This window comes from Pristiophorus japonicus, chromosome 18, assembly GCF_044704955.1.
Source record: "Pristiophorus japonicus isolate sPriJap1 chromosome 18, sPriJap1.hap1, whole genome shotgun sequence".
NCBI classification, from domain to species: Eukaryota; Metazoa; Chordata; class Chondrichthyes; family Pristiophoridae; genus Pristiophorus; species Pristiophorus japonicus.
This window is the reverse complement of record NC_091994.1, coordinates 27,170,159-27,192,706: the sequence shown is the minus strand read 5'-3', so window position 1 is coordinate 27,192,706 and position 22,548 is coordinate 27,170,159. Positions and strand designations below refer to the sequence as shown.

The window sequence follows — 22,548 nt, the reverse complement described above, 5'->3', positions numbered from 1 at the left end:
CCTCTTGAATATATCCAATGAACTGGCATCAACAACTCTTTGCGGTAGGGAATTCCACAGGTTAACAACTCTCTGAGTGAAGAAGTTTCTCCTCATCTCAGTCCTAAATGGCGTACCCCTTATCCTAAGACTGTGTCACCTGGTTCTGGACTTCCCCAACATCGGGAACATTCTATTCGCATAAGATCCCCTCTCATTCTTCTGAATTCCAATGAGTAGAGGCTCAACCTACTTAATCTTTCCTCATGTCAATCCCCTCATCCCCGGAATCAACCAAGTGAACTGCCTCCAAAGCAAGTATATCCTTTCGTAAATATGGAAACCAAAACTGAACGCAGTATTCCAGGTGTGGCCTGACCAATACCTTGAATAGCTGTAGCAAGACTTCCCTGCTTTTATACTCCATCCCCTTTGCAATAAAGGCCAAGATATCATTGGCCTTCCTTATCACTTGCTGTACCTGCATACTATCCTTCACTGCAACTATGCTGCATAATCAGCTGTGGGGTTTGGAAGCAGTCAAATACTCCACAGAATAACAAATACAGTAAGGTGCCGAATGTTCTATTCAATTTAATGTGCTTGAATCGTGTCATCATTTGCAGTGCTTATTAATTCACAAAAATTGATCAATAGCACCTAGCAATGAATAGCAGATTTAAGGAGGTGTGAAATGCTGCCTAATTTTTTTAACTGCTCAACTGAAAAAATAACTTTTGGAGACCAATTTGAAGGTGGAAAACAGGAGAGGTACATGATGCACTGTAAATTTGGGACCATTTAAATGCTGAAAACCAATGAGAAATGCACTCTACCCTATGGTTGGGTGGGGGAGAGGGGACGGGAAGTGAAAATAGTGTTCCATCCAAAATAGCTCCGTAAAAGAGAATGAAACCCAAATCTAGAACCATATATACACATGCTGCCTATCCAACTCCCCAGAGCAAATGCAGTTTAGATATTGTTTTGTGGCTCTGCAAAAGGGAGTCTAGATGTACTATAATAGACATCTAATTTATTAGCTTAAGGAGAATCCCTGTGGAGAAGATCCACCTAACAGGTAATGAATATGTTTTTCTCTCCCAAAATCCATAACTGAAATTGCTGTTATGGCACTCAGCACAGCCAGGAAAAAAGAAAATAGTGAATTAAAACGAGGATCGATAAACCATGTTCAGACCTTAACGAATGAAAACTGAAATACTCTTTTTACGACTTTCCTATTTTATTTCTACTTTAAATTAGAAATAAAATGAAATGGAAGTTGTTATACAAATAAGCCAGAATTACTTTGTTACTACACACTGATGATTGGTATAGTTTTCTACAGATTTTTCAAATTACAGTGTTATATTTGTCTGAGAAATAACTTGCTAGTCAATTTATTGATCTAAGCAAATGTGTAATTAAAAGTTTGGGGTCTGGCATGCACTCATAGGGCAAAATATATCCGTATGGTTTGGAAAATATTTATACGGCAATAAGTTCTTATTGGCTGAAAATATCCCTTTGCCAAAAAATTACAAACTGCTGTCTATAAAGTGGGTCATGGAGATTGCATCAAATATTCCACTGGCAAAAAAAAAACAATTGTTTTATTTAAAAAAAAATTCATTACTAGAATTTTCCATTCACTGTTCATTGGTAAAATTTTAATCAGTCAAATTGTTGATTTAATTTTAAACTGTTGGATCCCAACTAAAATTATAATTTAAAACATCATAATTGCACAAAAAATAAACAATTCTGAAACAAATTGCCAAACTTATTCAAAAACTTGCAAGTGCCATATTATAAATAGCTCCAACAATTTCCTTCACAAAGGCCTGTCCCTCTTTCTGGCCTCAGGCTTGCTTTATATTATTTTCTACAACTTGCCGCCTTTACTTGAACTTTCCATGCCAATACATCTTGGAACTCTTTGGATTGTGTTAGTGTCTCTTACTGCCTGTTTTGGGACTTTTGCACATGCATAACCTCTTAGTTCTAGTTGGCATATTTATGACTTTTTTGAGTTGATCTTCAAACCTGTATTTAGTCCATTTTGAAGATCATCTACCTTTGCCTCTAAAGTATTGCTCATCACCTTCTTCCCTACCCCTCTCACTACCACTGAAACCTACTGTCCTCCCTCCCCACTATCCCCTGTGTTGCCAAATGTCCTCCCCTTCTACCTTGAGTGCTGTTAGATCACTTCCAAACCCTGGCCCCAGTCAAATGTTGCCCACACTTTCCCAGGTTTCCACCATTTCTACTCACTCCATCCTATGTGACATTTTCAAGCCACAGCCTCCACACTCCCTCCTGACCTTGGTCCTTAGTCTCAGCACTACAGTTCTTTCATCTGTGCCATTTGCACCAACTCTTAGATCGTCTGTCCCCACCAGATTCCAGTACCCAACTCCATCTTGTTGCATTGTCTGAAAAGATTGGTAGCCAAAATGGGCAAAGCTTGATTGGCTACTAACAATTTTTCAATATTTTTCTTTTCATTCATGTTTATTGATGCTATGAACTAGTATTTGTATGTAATTAAAAAAAATCTATGCAAAAATTGGGAATTGTATACAATTTGTGATGGAAATAGAACATAATAAATTGCACCTGAAAAAACTAGAACTCTGCATTTTCTCATCACAACTCCATTGGGGAACCACCATGCATTTTAGAATAACAAATATTTATGATTAAAATAATTCAAAGTGGTCAAATGAATAATTGAACTCAGTTACCTTAAATGCTTGGGAAAGGACAAAATAGGTTTCATAGTTTGTTGAGGCTTTAAAACCCTGCATTGACTACAGTGAAATTACTACATGGTGCACAGAAATAATTATAAGGAAACTTTGTGTGTACTGAATTTGTAACAATGAGATTTGACAATATTTAGTTTGACTGTTGGATGTAATAAGATAGTTGACGTTTGCATCACATTTGGATTTCATATTTTAATGGCTAATTGCATTTTTGTTAACATTGTTGTTGAATTAGTTTGAATAACTGTAGTGATTTATAAACATATACATTTTAATGTTTAAGCATTTCTTCAAATATAAATGAAAATTTGTACTTTCCATTGCAGATATTCCAGAAGAAGAGGCACGATACTGGGCCAAAAAACTGGAGCAACTGAATGCAATGAGGGATCACGATGATGTAAGTGTTAAATACAGTGAAATTGAATTTACAGACATCACTATATGATTAGTAATTCACTGGAAAGTTAAGAGCTACAGAACTTATCTACTTCTGAAATAAATTTTGAAAAATTTAGATCATTTTGGATGCATCGCCTTTTAAAAAAATTAGCCCCGAGCAGTATAGGGAAACTTGTGTTACCAGGCAATGTAATCAGGATTACTTCTTTGGATTCAATAATATTGCCAATTTTGAACTTGTAAAACTAAGACAAAGAAAATTTAATGTTTATTATAATTTCAAGCACAAACAACATCATATAATTTTGGCAATCCAAGTACTTACTCTTGGCAAGACTTTGAGGGTTAAAGGAAAATATCCCTCTTTTGGGTTGAGCTGTTGCGTCATTTTATTGCAAGACAATTGATCTGGATTTTGCAATGGGAATAACGATGAGGCTGTCTGTGCTCACTGTTATAATGGAGTATATCAGACACCAACTTCCAGCGTCCACACATGTTCGTTAAACCCGGAAATTATTAGGTTGCTGTCAGAGAAACCATGCTCCTTCACAGGGTGCACTATAACAGAACTTTGCTGATCGACTTCACATTGAAATCAACACAATAGCGTAAAGTTGGGGCACTTGTCCACTAGTTCCCCACTAAAGACACAAGAAAAAGTTAGGGCTGGTGCATTCAGGAGTAAATGAATGTTTAACTGTGTGATAAGTGATAATTACTGCCAAACATAAGAACATAAGAAATAGGAGCAGGAGTAGGCCATTTGGCCCATCAAGCCTGCTCCGCCATTTAATAAGATCATGGCTGATCTGATCATGGACTCAGCTCCACTTCCCTGCCCGCACCTCATAATCCTTTACTCCCTTCTGGGGCAGAGAATTCCATAGATTTACAACCCTGAGAGAAGAATTTCTCCTCCGTTTTAAATGGGCGGCCCCTTATTCTATGTCCCCTAGTATCCACCTTTGTCGAGTCCCCTCATTATCTTACAAGTTTCAATAAGATCACCTGAATTCCAGTGTGTATAGGCCCAATCTACTCAACCTATCTTCATAAGTCAACCCTCTCATCTCCGGAATCAACTTCGCGAACCTTTTCTGAACAGCCTCCAATGCAAGTATATCCTTCCTTAAATACGGAGACCAAAACTGTACGCAGTACTCCAGGTGTGGCCTCACTAATATCCTGTACAGTTTTAGCAGGACTTCTCTGCTTTTATACGCTACCCCCCTTGCAATAAAGGCCAACATTCCATTTTCCTTCCTGATTACTTGCTGTAGTTGCATACTAACTTTTTGTGTTTCATGTACAAGGAACCCCAGGTCCCCCTGTATTGCAGCATCTTGCAATTTTTCTCCATTTAAATTATAATTTGCTTTTCTATTATTTCTGCCGAAGTGGATAATCTCACATTTGCCCACATTATACTCCATCTGCCAAATTTTTGCCCACTCACTTAGCCTGTCTATATCCCTTTGCAGATTTTTTGTGTCCTCCTCACAATTTGCTTTCCTACCCATCTTTGTATCATCAACAAACTTGGCTACATTACACTTGGTCCCTTCATCTAAGTCATTCATTTAGATTGTAAATAGTTGACGACCCTGCACCGATCCCTGCGGCACCCCACTAGTCACTGTTTGCCAACCGTAAAAAGACCCATTTATCTCGACTCTCTGTTTTCTGTTAGTTAGCCAATCCTCTATCCATGCTAATATATTACCGCCAACCCCGTGAGCTTTTATCTTGTGCAGTAACCTCTTATGTGTGGCACCTTATCGAATGCCTTCTGGAAATCCAAATACACCACATCCACTGGTTCCCCCTTATCCATCCTGCTCGTTACATCCTCAAAGAACTCCAGGAAATTTGTCAAACATGATTTCCCGTTCATAAAACCATGCTGACTCTGGTTGATTGAATTATGCTTTTCTAAATGTCCTGCTGCTGCTTCCTTAATGATGGACTCCAGCATTTTCCCAACGACAGATGTTAGGTTAACTGAGCTATAGTTTCCTGCTTTTTGTCTGCCTCCTTTTTTAAATAGGTGCGTTACATTTGCTCTCCAAACAATCTCTCTGGTCCTGAAAATATAATTTTACAAGCATGGAGTCTTATTCCTTCAGAAGTTAATTAGTGCTGGAGATTTAATAAAAATAAAAATAACAATATTTTTTTAGCTTTTTCAGTCTGTCTCGTTTATCTCTTTTAATCCCATCTGTCTTCCCCAATTTTTATTTTGCTTTCTGTACATGATTGAAATCTATTTTATGTATCCCGTTTTATACTTCCTGGGACCGAAATTCAGGGTCCGGATAAGGCCCGTTACGGCTGTTTTGCGGTGGAATCGAGTGGCTGCCGGGTTGCAGTTGATTGGCCACCACAATCCAAATTCACCTCGGGGATTTTTCGGACAGGCCCCACTTCCGCCCCGCTGTTGTCGACTGCCCCAAGCACATCATTAAAGCGTGCACCGCCGATCTCCCGCACCTCCATTCCACTCCACGCAAAATTTACCTCAAAAAATCTTTGCTCCGCCGCGTGGTGCCCCAACACCTTTTTCTGTCGGTGTACCTTGTTTCGTGTATGAGCGTCACGGCAGCTTGGTGGCCCTTCAAGGAGAGGGCGCACTGCTGTGGCCGCCATGTCTTTTCTTTTGCCGGCTGGACAATTCTGGTCCTGGGTTCGGTCGGGCCGCCAACAGGTAGCTTGGCAGCCCCTCAACAGGCTGCTGGCCTGGCCGAAACCCTCCTTGGTGGCCCAGTGGCCAAACTTAAAAAATCTCTGCTTCTCTCCCCTTTTAAATGAGGGGAGAGACGTGGTTATGCCCAAGCGCACTGACATCACCACAGCTGTGCTGCTGCGTGACAGTGGCAGAGACTTGGTCCCACCCCAGCAATTACCACTGCAATTCCACCCCCATTATGACCGACTTCTGGTCTGCTCGGGAAAAAAAAGACAAAGACCTGAATATCAATCAAGAGTCGATCTCTTCCGAGACAGAGGTAAAAACATTTTAAAAAATCGTAAGTGCACCAGCTTTCTGGTGGGCCTGAATTTCGGTCCCTGCATGACTCTGAGGATTCTTCAGTCTGATAGGTTGAAGAGCCTTGCTGTTTCTTGATCTGCTCACAGACACCACAAATGCCCTGTAAAGAGTGCCACGCTGGATGAAGCGCCAGATTAGAGCAAGTCTGCGCTCAAAAGCCCGCAAAAACACTGGACAGCTGTCAGTGAGGTGAACGGCGAGCATCTTTCCATTGCTGCTGACTTCAAAATCCGGGCCATTCATCGCTGACCGCAAAATCTGGGCAATTAACCTGAAGCTCCCATGCGTTTACAATAAATGGCATATAATGAAAGGCCATACAAGTAGAGTTCAGTACATTAGTGCTGACAAGTTGCTGTGGCTTGTAATATTGAGGTGTACCTTTTTTTTAAAATTAGTACGCATTCCAAGAAGAGGAGGAGAGGCCTTTAGCTGTTCCAGGTTCACAATGTTGTAAGTATCACTGAATACAAATGGTATTTGAAAATCTATAGTTATTAATGTACAGAATAAGACTCGTCAATTTTTAACAAAAAGGAATCTGTATTCTACTTTATTAAAATCAAAACAGGAGACCTTTAGTTTGCATAATTGTCCAATCCCCTTGTAATATGTCATAAGTTCAATAACAACCTTGTACTAATCAACAATATAAACCTTAGGATTACGTTGGTTATTCAGGAACTTCTAAGGCCATTGAATTACTTGACAAATGACAGCTACTTGACACTACCATATATGACCATCAGGACCACTGGTTTTACAGTGAGTGAGTAGTGCCAAATTATGTACCTATTACTCGATTCAATGATTTTTACCACTGTTTTGAGGAATAAAGTTCCAACTGTTGTCACATGAAAACTGTAAATCAGTGGCCTTGCTAATTATATTTAATGGAAGCTTTTAAGATCTGACAGTTATCTTGTTATTAGCCCAGCTGTGTGTTCATTTCATTCAAATTACAATATAAACTCACCTTTCCATTAATCATTGTCAGAATAATTATTTTCATGTACCTCAGTTGATACAATACATAAAGTGAACGAGTGAACATTGAGACCGGAATAGTACTAACATGATCTCACATGATTGAATAAAATTAAATGATGTGGGTTTGTATTTCCACTGTTCACAGATCCATCTGCTCACATACACTGCAGCAACTAATACACCTCAATTGTAAATTCAAATTAAGGTCTTGACACACACACAGTCACTCACAAATAGTAATCCTTTTCAGGATCCTATAAAAAGAAAGTAGGATGCTGACTGAGTTCTGATATGTACTGAGAAACATATTTATATTATTCTGTGCAACGGATTGTGCAGTTGTGTGTTGTGATGTGTTGCTTCTTCCCTTGCTTCCTCCTCTTGGAAACTATGACACATTACAAGGGGATCGGTTTACCATTTTCAGTGGCTTTGATTTGAATTATTTTCATTAAACAAAAAGGAGCTTCCATGGAAACCTGTCTCAATTTTGAAATTAATTTTGAGTACTATGAATGCTTGTGGCAAAGCAACAGTAAGCCACTATAATTCTTGCTTTACAACCCAGTGCTGCTTGATTCTCCATTCAGCAACAATTCTAGTGAAGATGAGTTTTAACAATTCTTGGTAGGTAGGTAGGATGACTTAAAGTAGTAAGGTGGAGGGGACTTTAAAACTGACATAACCCATTTCATGCTGAAGAAAGTATATATTTTTTGCAGCAGAGCATGGAAATGCATTGGCACTGAAGTGTGAATGCGCCTGGGGATTGAGGTGCGAATATGACTGCTAATTATCTTAGCTTTATACAGTTTGGGGCTTAGCCATTCTTGAACACAATATTAAAGCAGTGTAAGTGGTGGAGTTTTTTTGTCACTATTGTCTCAATGCAAAGTGGTTTCAGGTGTATATTGATGTGAAGGTGGCAGTATAAATCATGATTGGGTCCAGATCGCTAGGTGGAGTTTAACTCTAGCCTGTTTAACATGTGCTTAGGCAGCCCATTCGTTCTCCTGGGCACTTTATAAACTTAGTATTGAGTATTTTTAAGCTTATGAGATAGCGGACGCTGCCACCCATGCTCTCCTAACATTAAATAAAGCTGCCAGAGAGTTGGGCATTACACTTGCATATAAGTATATTTTTGCAAAGCTCTCTCCTGGTGGGCAGTTTGCAAGGCACAGCTTGCAGTATAACTGAGGTTGTAGAACCTGCTCTTAGTACACTCAGACTGGTAGTCTAGTAGAGCTACATCCTAGGTAATAATCTGCTTATTGATGTAGCCCAGGATAAAAGATGTATGGGTAGAGTTTCCACTTAAGGCACAATTAGAAAACTGGCATAAGTTACGCTGTTTTTCTGAAGTCAATTTATGGTTTAAGTTGCAGCCCAAATTCATTTGCATAATCACAAACTTAAAATCTTCAATGAACCGACGCAATTGGGAACTGTAATAGAACATAATTGTTTTTTTTCCTTTGCATTAAAAAAAAATTCATTGATGTATTTGAGTAGTAACTCGGGTGCTGTTTTACTAATACAGCTGAAAATGGGTTTATCACGAAAATGAGCATTTTTAATAAGGATGTCTAGTCCTCCACCTGTGCCGCCTGTGAGTAATCTGATTTAAAATCACTGAAAATGACTTTAAAAAAAAAACTACACTGCACCATTTGCTAGTTTCATAGGTGTACACTAGTCAGATTCTTAGTAAATTACAGATTTGTTAAATGTAAAACTTTTAAAACTGGTGTGGGGGGGTAGGGGGGAAAAAGAGTGAGAAGAGTCAGATGATGTAGAAGTGGAAGTAAGCCAGCTTGTTGATGGAAAGGATGTGCGATTTAAAACAGTTTAGGTCGAGCAGGCGCCAAGATTATAAATGGTATGGTTCAGACCAGAAGAGTGGCTAGGGAGGCTGATAGTCAATGGCAAGGCAGTGGTATTTGTGGTGAGGACCAAAGACAATTGTTTTGGTCTTTCCTATGTACTGCAAGGTGATGTGTCTCATCCAAAATCTTCTGATCTGTCAGCATGGAGGCATTCGAGGGTTTGAAAGAAGTGGTGGTGCTGTGCATATGGAAGCAGGCCCTGTGCCTGTGGAAGACAGTACTGAGGGGCAGCATGTAGATAAGGAAGATTGAGCCAGGGTTAAATCTTTGAAGTACCCTGAGGGCAACAGGTGCGAGGGGAACAGATACCATTAGGCGAGATGTGCTTGTTGTGTTTGGATAGTTAGAAATGGAACCATGACAGTCCCATGAAGCTGACCATGGGGGTAAGGTGTTTCAGGAGGTGTGGTTAACGGTGTAAAGAACAACTTAAAGTTATCTAATTTTAGACTAATAGTAACTTGATTTAACAGCTGCATTATCTGTTTCTCCCGCGGATTCACTGATGCGCTTTTCACTATCTGATAAAATGCAACCTTTCGCTATTTTTTTAGTTTCTCCTTACAATCACAGTCCATGCCATTGGCTTTGTTGGTGGATAATATTTCAACAAAACAAATGACAGTAACAGCAAACAAATATATCAAAATATGAAAGCTACATGAAAATAGACTTCACGATCAGTGTAGATTACAGCATTTTATTTCAGTTTTGCGAATCCAGGCTTGCCGCAGATGCCTTCTCAAATACAGTAGCGCCAGTTGCTGCCATAAGCAGGCTGAATGCCTTACTTTGGGAGTTGACTCACACTCCCCTATCTGTGCTTGTAGGATAGTGTGACTTGGGGTGCCGAATCTGGAACTCCGAAAACCGTAATTGTCTGAAAACTGGACATTTTGCGCATAGCTGATGGAGTCGTCCGGAATCCGGAATTATTGTCTGAAAACTGGACATTTTTGAGGCAAAACCCAAAATCCGGCACGAATTCGGTCGAGGATTCCAGATTTCAGACAAGAAAATCATGCCGGATTTCAGATTTTGCAGGATTTCGGACCTCGCCGCTCAAAACCTGGCACGGATTCAGTCGAGCATTCCGGATTCCAGACTACTGATTTTCTTATCTGAAATCCGGGAAAACCCAAAAACCAGCATGGATTCAGTCCCGAGGATTCCCGATTTCGACATTGTACTTGTATCTTCTTGTGACCTGATCCAGATTTTGCATCTTTTGCACTTGTAATATATCAGTCTCCAAGGCCGACTAAGTAACACTTGGTGAGATAAGACCAGATACAAATCATTTAGCTGATTTATTTCACAGTAAGATAACCATACAGAAAACTGTTATGACCTTATAATTTGATCTGTACAACATACCTTCATATAATAATGCAAAATAAAGTACGTTCCTTTCTAGCCCACATCAGTGAATCATGTGACTTGACTTAAACAAGCTGGCTTCTAACAGTACTCCAGCATTTGTAATCTTTTCACTTAATGAAAGCGCTCACAACTTTCTGCTTTAAGAAGCCTGACAGTCCTGTTTCAAAAAAACCTTTTGTCAGCCTGTGTCCCAGCCTGTATATTTTTATCTCCCCTGTTCACAGACAGATCGAGATCAAAGGACTTTTAAACAAAATCAGTGTGATGTGTTTTTCGATCAAAATAAATTGCATATTGTTTAGTTTCTGGGGAAAACAACTTGCTTTTAACATATTAACTACCTTTCATCCAGGTTCTCGTTTTAAAATCATGTGAGAATACACTTTGCTTAAAAAACCATTAAAACTAATTTATTTCTGTGGTAAATTGGCCAAAAGATTGTGAAACATAACACAGACCTACATCATTTGCTTGAATATAGCAATGATATTAGCAACAACAAAACCAAAACATTCTGCAGAGGTAGTTTGGAATGCCAAATGTTTCATTGGAAAATGCAAAATTTAGCCTTTTAAGAAACAACGGCCCCAATATTAACTTGGAGATGCATTTGCGGGGGGGGGTTCCGATAGCTCATCTGTGAGTGGCTTTTTAACTCATCCAGCTCATTAGCATTTTGCTTCTGGATTTGGCGTGCAATGCATGGCAGCAGGTGTGATGAGGACCCGCATGACGCGATCTCGACTTCAGTATTTAAAGGGCCAACCGGAAGATGGAATTTGGAGGAGTTGGAGTTTGAATCAAGACAAAGTATGACGATGGACTCCAGATGGGCAAAGGCTGCATTGCAGTTTAATGACTCTTCCCTTGATGTGCTGCTGGAGGAGCCGTAGAGAGATAATGTTCCCCAGCAATGGGAGGAAGGAACCTGCTGCTGACAAGGCGGCGGCTTGGCTGGAGGTGGCTGAGGAGGTCAGGAGCATTGTGCCACATGGATTCGGTGCAGGAAGACACTTTAATGACCTAACCAGGTCAGGAAAGATGAGTATAGTTGTACATTCACCTGCATCCTGCTGAGCGCATCACCCCAACCCCTTACTCTCCCTTCTCAAGCCTACTCCATCACATCGCTCCTCACACTCGCTTACCTTGCATGCACACACCCATCCTTTTCTTTCTCCAATCTCCATCTATGCATCCACCATTCCCACTCATCCTTATCCAATTTCATGCCTCTTGCATCACTAACTGCACTGCATCCATCGGCTGAACACATGCCATTACAGTTACTCATAGTTGTGTTCTTTTCTTCGTTGTAGGAGAAGAGAGCGCATAACAGAAAGAGATAACCGGAGGTGGGCCTCCACAAATTTCCCAGCTCACAAGTGCAGAGGAGGAGGTACTGGAGATAAATGAAGTTTCAATGTCCCTGATTATTGGAGATGCAGAGACAGGGATCTCCCAGCTACATAGTGACACAATTCAATATCAGCAGCCCACATATCAAGCAGCACTCCGTCATGTTGATTTGATTTCAATAGAGAGTGCAACCTGATCATGGTCATAATGATAACTCGCAACATTGTTACCTTGCCAATACTAATTCATAATTTTTATTTCCTGCAGGGCATTCACGTGTGCAGCAGAAGTCGGTGGAGGTCACAGACGACGAAATCCTCAGAGGATCTAAATCCTTCTGCAGGTGCACCATCACAGAACTCATGCACACCATGCACCAGCTCAGATATTCGCACTTCAGTGTGGTCAATTAGATAGATAGTTGGGTTTTCACCTGGTAACTCATATTTCACAAGTGAGCAAGAATAGATGGTGGCGGCAGGGATAGCAGTGGAGAGTCCGGGTCTGAGGGTGCAGCCCTCTCCAAGCTTTGCTCAACTGGACACAAATGTGATACCCCAAGGGCTGGCAATGAAAAGGAGAATCATTGAGCAGCAGCAAAGAATGTGCAATGCACTGATGGGCCTTCCAAGCACACTGACCACAATTGCAGAGAGAATGGAGGAGTCCATCTCAAGCATAAATGGGTTGATGTCACAGGGCATTGCGATGATGTATTCTTCAATGAATGGAGTGGCCAGCTCTATGGAATATCAAACACTCCAATCAAGAGATCCATGCACGCCTTGACCACAGCTGTGCAGACTCTGGATAACAACATGTCTGCCTCCTTAAATAGGATGACAGATTCTTTAGCCTTGGCCTTACAGTGCCGCACTGAATTGTACCAAGTGCTCTCCAGCACAGTGGTAGCAGTTAAATGTGGCTGGACCATTAGAGGGATGATGGCAAAACGAGACATGAAAGTGGGGACTCCACTCAAAGTGCTTCCACTTCTTACCGGTCCCCCCCCCCACCTCAGTCAGCAGCTGACATGCTGCCTCATCTCCCGAGTCTGCCCCTGCACAGGTGAACCTTGCATTAATAAGGGCATCTTGGGCAGCAATGTGAGCAGCTGGTGCTGTATTGCTATCATCTCCTTTCTCTTCCTCAACCACTTCCTCGGAATGGACTGCAGAGGATCTGAGCTCTGCGCCTTCTTCCTCCTGCAGCTCTAAACCTCACTGCTGTGCAATGTTTTGCAGAGAGCAGCACACCACGACCATTCTGAAGACCCTGGCTGGTGTGTATCGAAGGGCACCTCCAGATCTGTCTCGGCACCTGAAGTGCATCTTTAGTAGACCGATGGTTTGTTTGATCACACATCTGGTGATCATAAGGTATTCATTATAGTGCTATTGAGCTTCATTGGTCAGATTTCTGATGGGCGTCATCAGCAAAGTTTGAGGTGGGTATCCCTTGTCTTCAAACAGCTTGAGTCTGCTTACATGTTCGAAGACGTTAGGGAGCTTTGACTATTGTAGGACGAAAGCATCATGGTTGCTCCCTGGGAGTCTTGCGCACACCTGCATAAATATATTTTTGTGGTTACATACCAGCTGCATATTGATGGAGTGGAATCCCCTGCGGTTGATCTGGGGGTGCTTGGATTGCCACTTGTTTACAGTCAATGACACCTTGCACCTGTGGGAATTCAGCCAGTGACACAAACCTGGGGGTCTGCTCATTCTGACTGACATCGCAGGCGAAGTTCACAGAATTGCTAGCCCTGGCAAACAAGCCAACGGTCACCTGTCTTATGCATTTGTGGACCGCCGACTGGGAGATCTTGGTTATGTCTCTGGCAGACCCTGGAAGGATTCAGAAGCTAAAAAGGTGAGAGCAGTGGTGCCTTTGACAGCCACTGGTAAACGTGGCCACCAGGTCCAGCAAGCAGCAGGTATTCTTCTAGGAAGCTGCAGATGTCTGCCATCACCTGGTGCAACAACATGAGCCTCCCGAAACACTGCTGTTTGGCCATATAAAGCTGCAGATGTCTGCCTGACACCCTTTGTTGCAGGTACTGTCTCCTGCGAGTTGCACACCTCTGCTGCCGCCGCTACAGATCTCTCAAGAACAGGGTGCTGGTTCACTGGTAGTCATATTGGTCCTCGTCCAAGGTCCTATCTAAAGCAGCCAAATCGCCACCCATCCTGCTGTGATTCAGAAAACCTCCAAAGTAGAAAGTAAATTCTCAGCTAACGTACTGTGAATAAATCCTTTCCCACTAGCAGGTAAGAAAGCAGCTGTGAATACTGAGGATTTATTGTAGTATTTCCATGAGTTTTAATCAGTCCCCTCAATTGCCGTTGTGTTCTTGCCTTGCTTTACCTGATGAGTTTCAGGAAGCCCATTAAACCTGTGCACGCACCATTAAATTTAAAAGTAAGTTGAAATATCATTCCAATTGAGCGATTAGCCTATATTAATTGGCAATCTGCCTCTCCCAAGAAAGTTGTATGTAAGCAGTCTTAAAGCGCTCGAGGTGCAGCTGACTTGTTCACGCCTTCGCATTTTTGTCCGTTTTAACCCCCCTCCCCCAATCTGCACCCAAACCCATGCGCTCCTCCAAGTTAAAACCTCCACCCCACCCCCACTGAGAATTCAGCTTTTGAAAGCTTTTTCCCCCAACCTATTGCTGACTTTGCCTGAAATATATAAATTAATAGTAATATTAAAAGTGACTTATTCTTTATTGGTATTTGTAAAAAGGTCATTTTTTAAATGTTAAGGCCGCAGTCATTTTTATTGTAGCAAAAGGCAATAGCATTTTTTTGACCAGACTTAACCCTGAGTGAAATAGATAAATCTTATATCCATGTGATTTTATTAACCGCACACCATTAAAGGCACATGCATTAGTCCCAATGGACCAAAGCCATCATTTAAGTAATCAGGAGACTGTGCTATTAACCCGTAACCCATTGCAGATTTGCATTATGCAGCAAAAAATGTGTAAAATTGATCTCTGGATATAAACTGATCCATTGATCTCCTTTGCATGGAGTCTGCTATATTGTATTCAAAGGACATTTTGTAAAATCTACTCAATCATTCATATGTTTATTTAACATTTTTTTGTGTGTTACTGTTATTGTTCGTGGTACTTAATCCAACTGTACATGGCTAGAACTGGTGACTTGCTTCTTCTCAATGTACTCTACTTATAACTACTAAACCAAAAATAAATTTGGTATACCACTAACTGCGAATTATACCCCAAAGAGCAGAAACCACAGTCAAATTGTTTCTGAAAGAAGTAAGTTTGGTGCCTACAAATGCATTCCTTTTTTTAAAAAAAATTTTCTTACTCCTTACTTTTTTAGTAAATGAAGAGTATGTTCTCACAATTATTGTTGGTCCTAGCACTAGTGCTAATGGTAATCAATGTTATCACAGTGCTAAAAATGTATTTTATTGAAAAGCCACCAGATAAATATGGAGTGTTGGGAGAACTCCATATGGCTACAGCGAAATCTGAAACTTAAAGGGTCATTCCTAATGTTCTCCACTTCAATTAGATGAATTTATTAAAGCATATGGAACAAGGTCATTTGGAACATCTGCAGAAATCTGTGCTATTTAAAAAAAAAAAATACTAAAGCAGTACTCTGATAGCTTAGCAGGTAATGCAATGAGTAACTAAGTAACCATGAGCGCAAGACCTGTAAGATGCCAGGTTCATTCCCTATTTTATGTTGAGTTAGCTGATCTTGGCTGTTTGGAAAGTTCTGGAGGTGTCCTATTGAATAGGCCAAGCTGAGGTGTTCAAAGAGATATTAGTATGCTATATGTTGCACAGTTATGCTATCCGAAGAAGGGTCACCATGCAACCGAGAGTAAGATGAAAGTCAAGAAGGCCTAGAAGAAGATAGTGAGAAGTTATCAACTGCAGCAAGGTTGAAAAATCCACAAAATGCATAAGTCCATTCCATTTAAGCTTTGAAGTCACCCCTGTATATGCATTACTGTATCAGTTTCCAATGAATTGGCACACAAAACCCAAATTGCATCTTAACTCTGTACTTCACCTCAGCCATTGCGTTTATGTCTGTTGCTGCAGAAACGTGGCTCAAATACAAATGAACTCTCTGCACAAAGTCCAAATCCAATTCCACACTTCAGTGCTTCCACTTTGTGACTATGTGGAAATTGTATCCTTTCGCCTAATCTAGTGCTCCTTCTGGGTGCTACTCTTTTGAGAAAAGGAAGTGACTTGACTGACTTGCAGATATCCCTGAGTGATGGGATGATTGTTTGCCTCTCCTCTGGATCATAAAATGGACCTGCAGCTACTGGTATCATGCCTTCTACTGTGCTAGATTCTCATCCTTATTTTCAAATGCCTCCTTGGCCTCTCCCCTCCCTATCTCTGTAATCTCCTCCAGCCCCACAACCACGCGCTCCCCCCCCCCCGAGATCCGAGATGTCTGCGCTCCTCTAATTCTGCCCACTTGAGCATCCCTGATTATAATCGCTGAACAATTGGTGGCCGTACCTGTTATGTAATGATATGTGTATCGTCCCAGTATCTTAAATGTAATGTAAGCACTATGCCACACCACAGAGGGCGCTGTGGTGGGAAACCCTGGTAGTACCTGCAACAGGTGCTATATAAGGCTGACCACCACACCTGAATGGCACTCTGGAGCTGAACAATAAAGGACGAAGGTCACAGCAGTTAGATTTACACCAGACCGTGTGGAGTCAGTGATTTGTGTGCTACATACACCACATTGGCAACGAGGAAGCGGACGAACTCCACGCAACCATGGCTACTCTGGGCTCGCTAAAGGATTTTACCGTGGGCAATGATTGGGAGGTCTTTACGGAAAGGCTCGAGTACTACTTCACAGCAAACGACCTGATGGAGGACACATACACAATGAGAGATAAGCGTAAGGCGATATTGCTCTCCAGTTGTGGAGATGAGGTTTACTGTTTCGTCAGGGATTTGCTGGCACCTGGAAGCGCTAGGGACAAGTCATATGAGGAGCTGACTGAACTCATTCGTGACCAGCTGAAACCGAAGGAGAGCATCCTCACGGCCAGATACAAATTTTACCATCACTGCAGTCCCCAGGGCCAGGATGTCACCAAATATGCTGCGGACCTCAGGAGACTCGCGGCGCCGTGTGATTTTGGCGCACACCTTGACGAGGCTTTGCGGGACGTTTTCGTTATGGGGATTGGCCACGAGGGCCTCCTTCACAAGCTGCTGGCCACGGAACCCACAGTCACTCTGACAAAGGCCATCACCATCAGCTGGGCACATATGACCTCGACTTGCAGCACCAAGCAAATAATCCACACAGTCTCGAACCTGGCAAGCACTGTCCACAGGATAGCGCCCACCACGGACAAAACTGCAGAACGTGGCTCTGCCCGGGGCAGAGAGCACGGACCCCGGGATCCTGGAACTCAGAGTCCGCTGAGGGAGGTCAATCAAGCAGCACTATGCTGGCGCTGTGGAGGAAGCCATGGGACTCACCGGTGCAGATTTGCGGAGTATACGTGCAATACCTGCCACACGAAAGGCCACCTTCAGCATATGTGTAAAAGAAATCAGACTCACCATGTGGCTGAGGAGATGGGGGATGATCCACTGTTCAGCGAGGAGCAAGTAGAAGATGATGAGGTGTTTGGACTGCACACGTGCACCGACGATTCGCCCCCAGTGATAAGGGAAGTAAAAATCAACGGAGTCCCTGTGAGTATGGAAGTGGACACGGGCTCGGGTCCGTCGTTGATGAGTCGGAGAACTTTTGATAAACTGTGGATTAACCCAGCTGCACGACCCAAGCTGGTCCCGGTTACGGTGAAGCTGCGTACCTACACCAGGGAACTGATACCTGTTCTTGGCAGAGCGATGCTGCAGATATCCCACGGGGACGAGACGCACGGTTTACCTTATGTTAATGTGAGATAGTGAATTTATAATAAGAATTACTTTTTTAATGCTGAATGGCCACTGTATTTGTATAAAATAATGGATGAAGTACAATTAATGATAACGGCTAACAAGGAAATCAAGGATCTGTTACCAGTCAATAACCAGTTAATACACCAGATAATATATACCATACTAACGCACTGTCTATGCCCACCTGCCTTCCATTGGACAAGTGTGATGTTATGTAATGATGTGTATATCGTCCCAGTACCTTAAATGTAATGTAAGCACTATGCCACACCACAGAGGGCGCTGTGGTGGGAAACCCTGGTAGTACCTGCAACAGGTGCTATATAAGGCTGACCACCACACCTGAGTGGCACTCTGGAGCTGAACAATAAAGGACGAAGGTCACAGTAGTTAGATTTACACCAGACCGTGTGGAGTCTGATTTGTGTGCTACATACACCACAGTACTTTCTGTTGCCTCGGCCCCAAGCTCTGGAACTCCCTTGCCTAAACCGCTCTGCCTTTCTATCTCTCTTTCCTCCTTTAAGACGCTCCTTAAAACATACCTCTTTCACCTGCGTTAATTTCTATTTATGCGACTCGATGTCAGATTTATATCTCATGATAACTCCTGTGAAGCGCCTTGGAATGTTTCACTATGTTAAAGGCGCTATATAAATACAAGTTGTTATAGCAGTGGCTGCCTGGCTCTGCCTGCTTTCAGGCTCGGCATAGGTGGAATGCAAATTATGTAGAGTTGCCCCGAGAAATACCTCCCTTATATCTTGCCACGCCCCTGCAGTTGGGCATTTAGTCAGCATGTTCTCCAAATGAGAGCAGATCACTGGCCTCATTGAGATTGTTGAAGCCCTGTGTCTGCGTACTGTTCAGACAATTCCCCAGCATAGTGAATCCGGATAGAACCAGCTTACTGATATTTGAGCCCAAAGTCTCTATGACATCAATTATGATATTCCCAAGAGAACCCACAGTTGTGACTAGCAGCTCTGTTAAGGAGGGGCGTGGGGGTTCTACTGCAGTTAAAGCTGGAGGTGTCATGCACTCCAGGGTGGACTGCAGATCCGTACAGCTATCCACTGCACAGGTACAGAATTGATGTTCCGAAAGCTATATTCTTTTGTATACACATTCTGAACGACATCAATCCTGGCACTTATCAGCCCACTGCCAACTTCTTCCTACTCCTTTGATGACATCTGAATTTGCTGGTCCTCATTTGTGCTTTGCATATTACTTGGTGTACACTGCTTTAGTTAATTCAAACTCAATACCCTAGAGTGGATGTTCTAGGCTGCCATAATTGGATTGAATGTCACTGAGGTAGAAGACAGTGCTGCAAGGTGCTCCCCAGCTCCTTGCCAGCAGGGGAGTGCAGCTGGCCCATGCAACCTCTTATTCATCAGCCATACCTATTGTTATGTCTTGGATAAAGAGTCAGACTAGATACTGCAAGCTCAAAGTAAGTGTGACCATAGTCCTTTATTACAGATCTCAGAGTGCCTCTCCAGCCTGTGAGGCCTCCTTATATACAAGTGCTCCCAAGGGATTGTGGGATCCCTTGGGACTCTAGGGGATAAGCCCTCTGGTGGCTAGACATGGTAATTACAGGTTTACATACATAACACCTATGAACAAGCATTTAATAACGATAGTACAGACCACCAAACAGTAGTAGGAAGGTTGGGGATGGCATCAAACAGGAAATTAGGGACGCATGCAATAAGGATACAGCAGTTATCATGGGTGACTTTAACCTACAATATTGATTGGGCTAACCAAACTGGTAGCAATACTGTGGAGGAGGATTTCCTGGAGTGTATAAGGGATGCTTTTCTGGACCAATATGTCAAGGAACCAACGAGAGAGCAGGCCATCCTAGACTGGGGCTTTTGTAACGAGAGAGGATTAATTAGCAATCTGGTCGTGCGTGCCCCCTTGGGGAAGAGTGACCATAAGATGGAGAGCGACACAGTTAATTCAGAGACTAGGGTCCTGAACTTAAAGAAAGGAAACTGCGACGGTATGAGGCGTGATTTGGCTAGGATAGATTGGCGAATGATACTTAAAGGGTTGACAGTGGATAAGCAATGGCAGACATTTGAAGATCACATGGATGAATTACAACTACTGTACATCCCTGTCTGGCGTAACAAGGGAAATTAGGGATAGTGTAAAATCCAAGGAAGAGGCATATAAATTAGCCAGAAAAAGCAGCAAACCTGAGAACTGGGAGAAATTTAGAATTCAGCAGAGGAGGACTAAGGGTTTAATTAGGAGGGGGAAAATAGAGTATGAGTAAGCTTGCAGGGAACATAAAAACTGACTGCAAAAGCTTCTATAGATATGTGAAGAGAAAAAGATTAGTGAAGACTAATGTAGGTCCCTTGCAGTCAGAATCAGGGGAATTTATAATGGGGAACAAGGAAATGGCAGACCAATTGAACACATACTTTGGAGGAACTGAAGGAAATCCTTATTAGTCAGGAAATGGTGCTAGGGAAACTGAAAGCTGATAAATCCCTAGGGCCTGATGGTCTGCATCCCAGAGTACTTAAGGAAGTGGCCCTAGAAATAATTGGTGGTCATTTTTCAAAATTCCATCGACTCTGGATCAGTACCTATGGATTGGAGGGTAGCTAATGTAACCCCACTTTTTAAAAAAGGAGGGAGAGAGAAAACAGGGAGCTAATGTAATGCCTCTGTTTAAAAAAGGGGGCAGACAAAAGGCAGGTAACTATAGGCCGGTTAGTTTAACATCTGTAGTGGGGAAAATGCTTGAAACTATCATTAAGGAAGAAATGGCGGGACATCTAGATAGAAATAGTGCAATCAAGCAGACGCAGCATGGATTCATGAAGGGGAAATCATGTTTAACTAATTTACTGGAATTCTTTGAGGATATAACGAGCATGGTGGATAGAGGTGTACTGATGGATGTGGTGTATTTAGATTTCCAAAAGACATTCGATAAGGTGCCACACAAAAGGTTACTGCAGAAGATAGAGGTACGCGGAGTCAGAGGAAATGTATTAGCATGGATAGAGAATTGGCTGGCGAACAGAAAGCAGAGAGTCGGGATAAATGGGTCCTTTTCGGGTTGGAAATCGGTGGTTAGTGGTGTGCCACAGGGATCGGTGCTGGGACCACAACTGTTTACAATATACATAGATGACCTGGAAGAGGGGACAGAGTGTAATGTAACAAAATTTGCAGATGACACAAAGATTAGTGGGAAAGCGGGTTGTGTAGAGGACACAGAGAGGCTGCAAAGAGATTTGGATAGGTTAAATGAATGGGCTAAGGTTTGGCAGATGGAGTACAATGTCGGAAAGTGTGAGGTCATCCACCTTGGGGGAAAAAAAACAAAAAAAGGGAATACTATTTGAATGGGGAGAAATTACAACATGCTGCGATGCAGAGGGACCTGGGGGTCCTTGTGCATGAATCCCAAAAAGTTAGTTTGCAGGTGCAGCAGGTAATCAGGAAGGCGAATGGAATGTTGGCGTTCACTGCGAGAGGAATGGAGTACAAAAGCGGGGAGGTCCTTCTACAACTGTATAGTGTATTGGTGAGGCCGCACCTGGAGTACTGCGTGCAGTTTTGGTCGCCTTACTTAAGGAAGGATATACTGGCTTTGGAGGGGGTACAGAGACGATTCACTAGGCTGATTCCGGAGATGAGGAGGTTACCTTATGATGATAGATTAAGTAAACTGGATCTTTACTCGTTGGAGTTCAGAAGGATGAGGGGTGATCTTATAGAAACATTTAAAATAATGAAAGGGATAGACAAGATAGAGGCAGAGAGGTTGTTTCCACTGGTCGGGGAGACTAGAACTAGAGGGCACAGCCTCAAAATACAGGGGAGCCAATTTAAAACCGAGTTGAGAAGGAATTTCTTCTCCCAGAGGGTTGTGAATCTGTGGAATTCTCTGCCCAAGAAAGCAGTTGAGGCTAGCTCATTGAATGTATTCAAGTCACAGATAGATAGATTTTTAACCAATAAGGGAATTAAGGGTTATGGGGAGCGGGCGGGTAAGTGGAGCTGAGTGCACGGCCAGATCAGCCATGATCTTGTTGAATGGCGGAGCAGGCTCGAGGGGCTAGATGGCCTACTCCTGTTCCTAATTCTTATGTTCTTATGTTCTTACAGACCGGTTAGCCTGACATGGTGGTGGGGAAAATGCTGGAATCAATTATTAAAGATGTAATAGTGCATTTGGAAAGCAGTGACAGGATCGGTCCAAGTCAGCATGTATTTATGAAAGGGAAATCCTGCTTGACGAATCTAGAGTTTTTTGAGGATGTAACTTGTAGAGTGGATAAGGGGGAACCAGTGGATGTGGTGTATTTGGACTTTCAAAAGGCTTTTGACAAGGTCCCACACAAGAGATTAGTCTGCAAAATTAAGGCACATGGTATTGGGGGTAATGTATTGCCGTGGATAGAGAACTGGTTGGCAGACAGGAAGCAAAGAGTGGGAATAAATGGGTCCTTTTCAGAATGGCAGTCAGTGACTAGTGGGGTGCTGCAAGGTTGTGCTGGGACCCTAGCTATTTACAATATACATTAATGATTTGGACGAAGGAATTGAATGTAATATCTCCAAGTTTGCAGATGACACTAAGCTGGGTGGCAGTGTGAGCTGTGAGGATGATACCAAGAGGCTGCAGGGTGACTTGGACAGGTTGGGTGAATGGGCAAATGCATGGCAGATGCAGTATAATGTGGATAAATGTGAGGTTATCCACTTTGG

At 42.4% G+C, this 22,548-nt stretch overlaps 1 protein-coding gene across 1 annotated transcript in view; it reads left to right on the top strand.

Moving 5' to 3' along the window:
* Positions 1 to 22,548, top strand: part of unc13a (unc-13 homolog A (C. elegans)) — a 471,750-nt gene that overhangs the window by 169,040 nt on the left and 280,162 nt on the right. The window contains exons 6-7 of the mRNA XM_070859800.1: positions 3,083 to 3,156; positions 6,609 to 6,663. Coding sequence (XP_070715901.1) covers positions 3,083 to 3,156; positions 6,609 to 6,663 — 129 coding nt within the window. The remainder of the gene's footprint in view (positions 1 to 3,082; positions 3,157 to 6,608; positions 6,664 to 22,548) is intronic.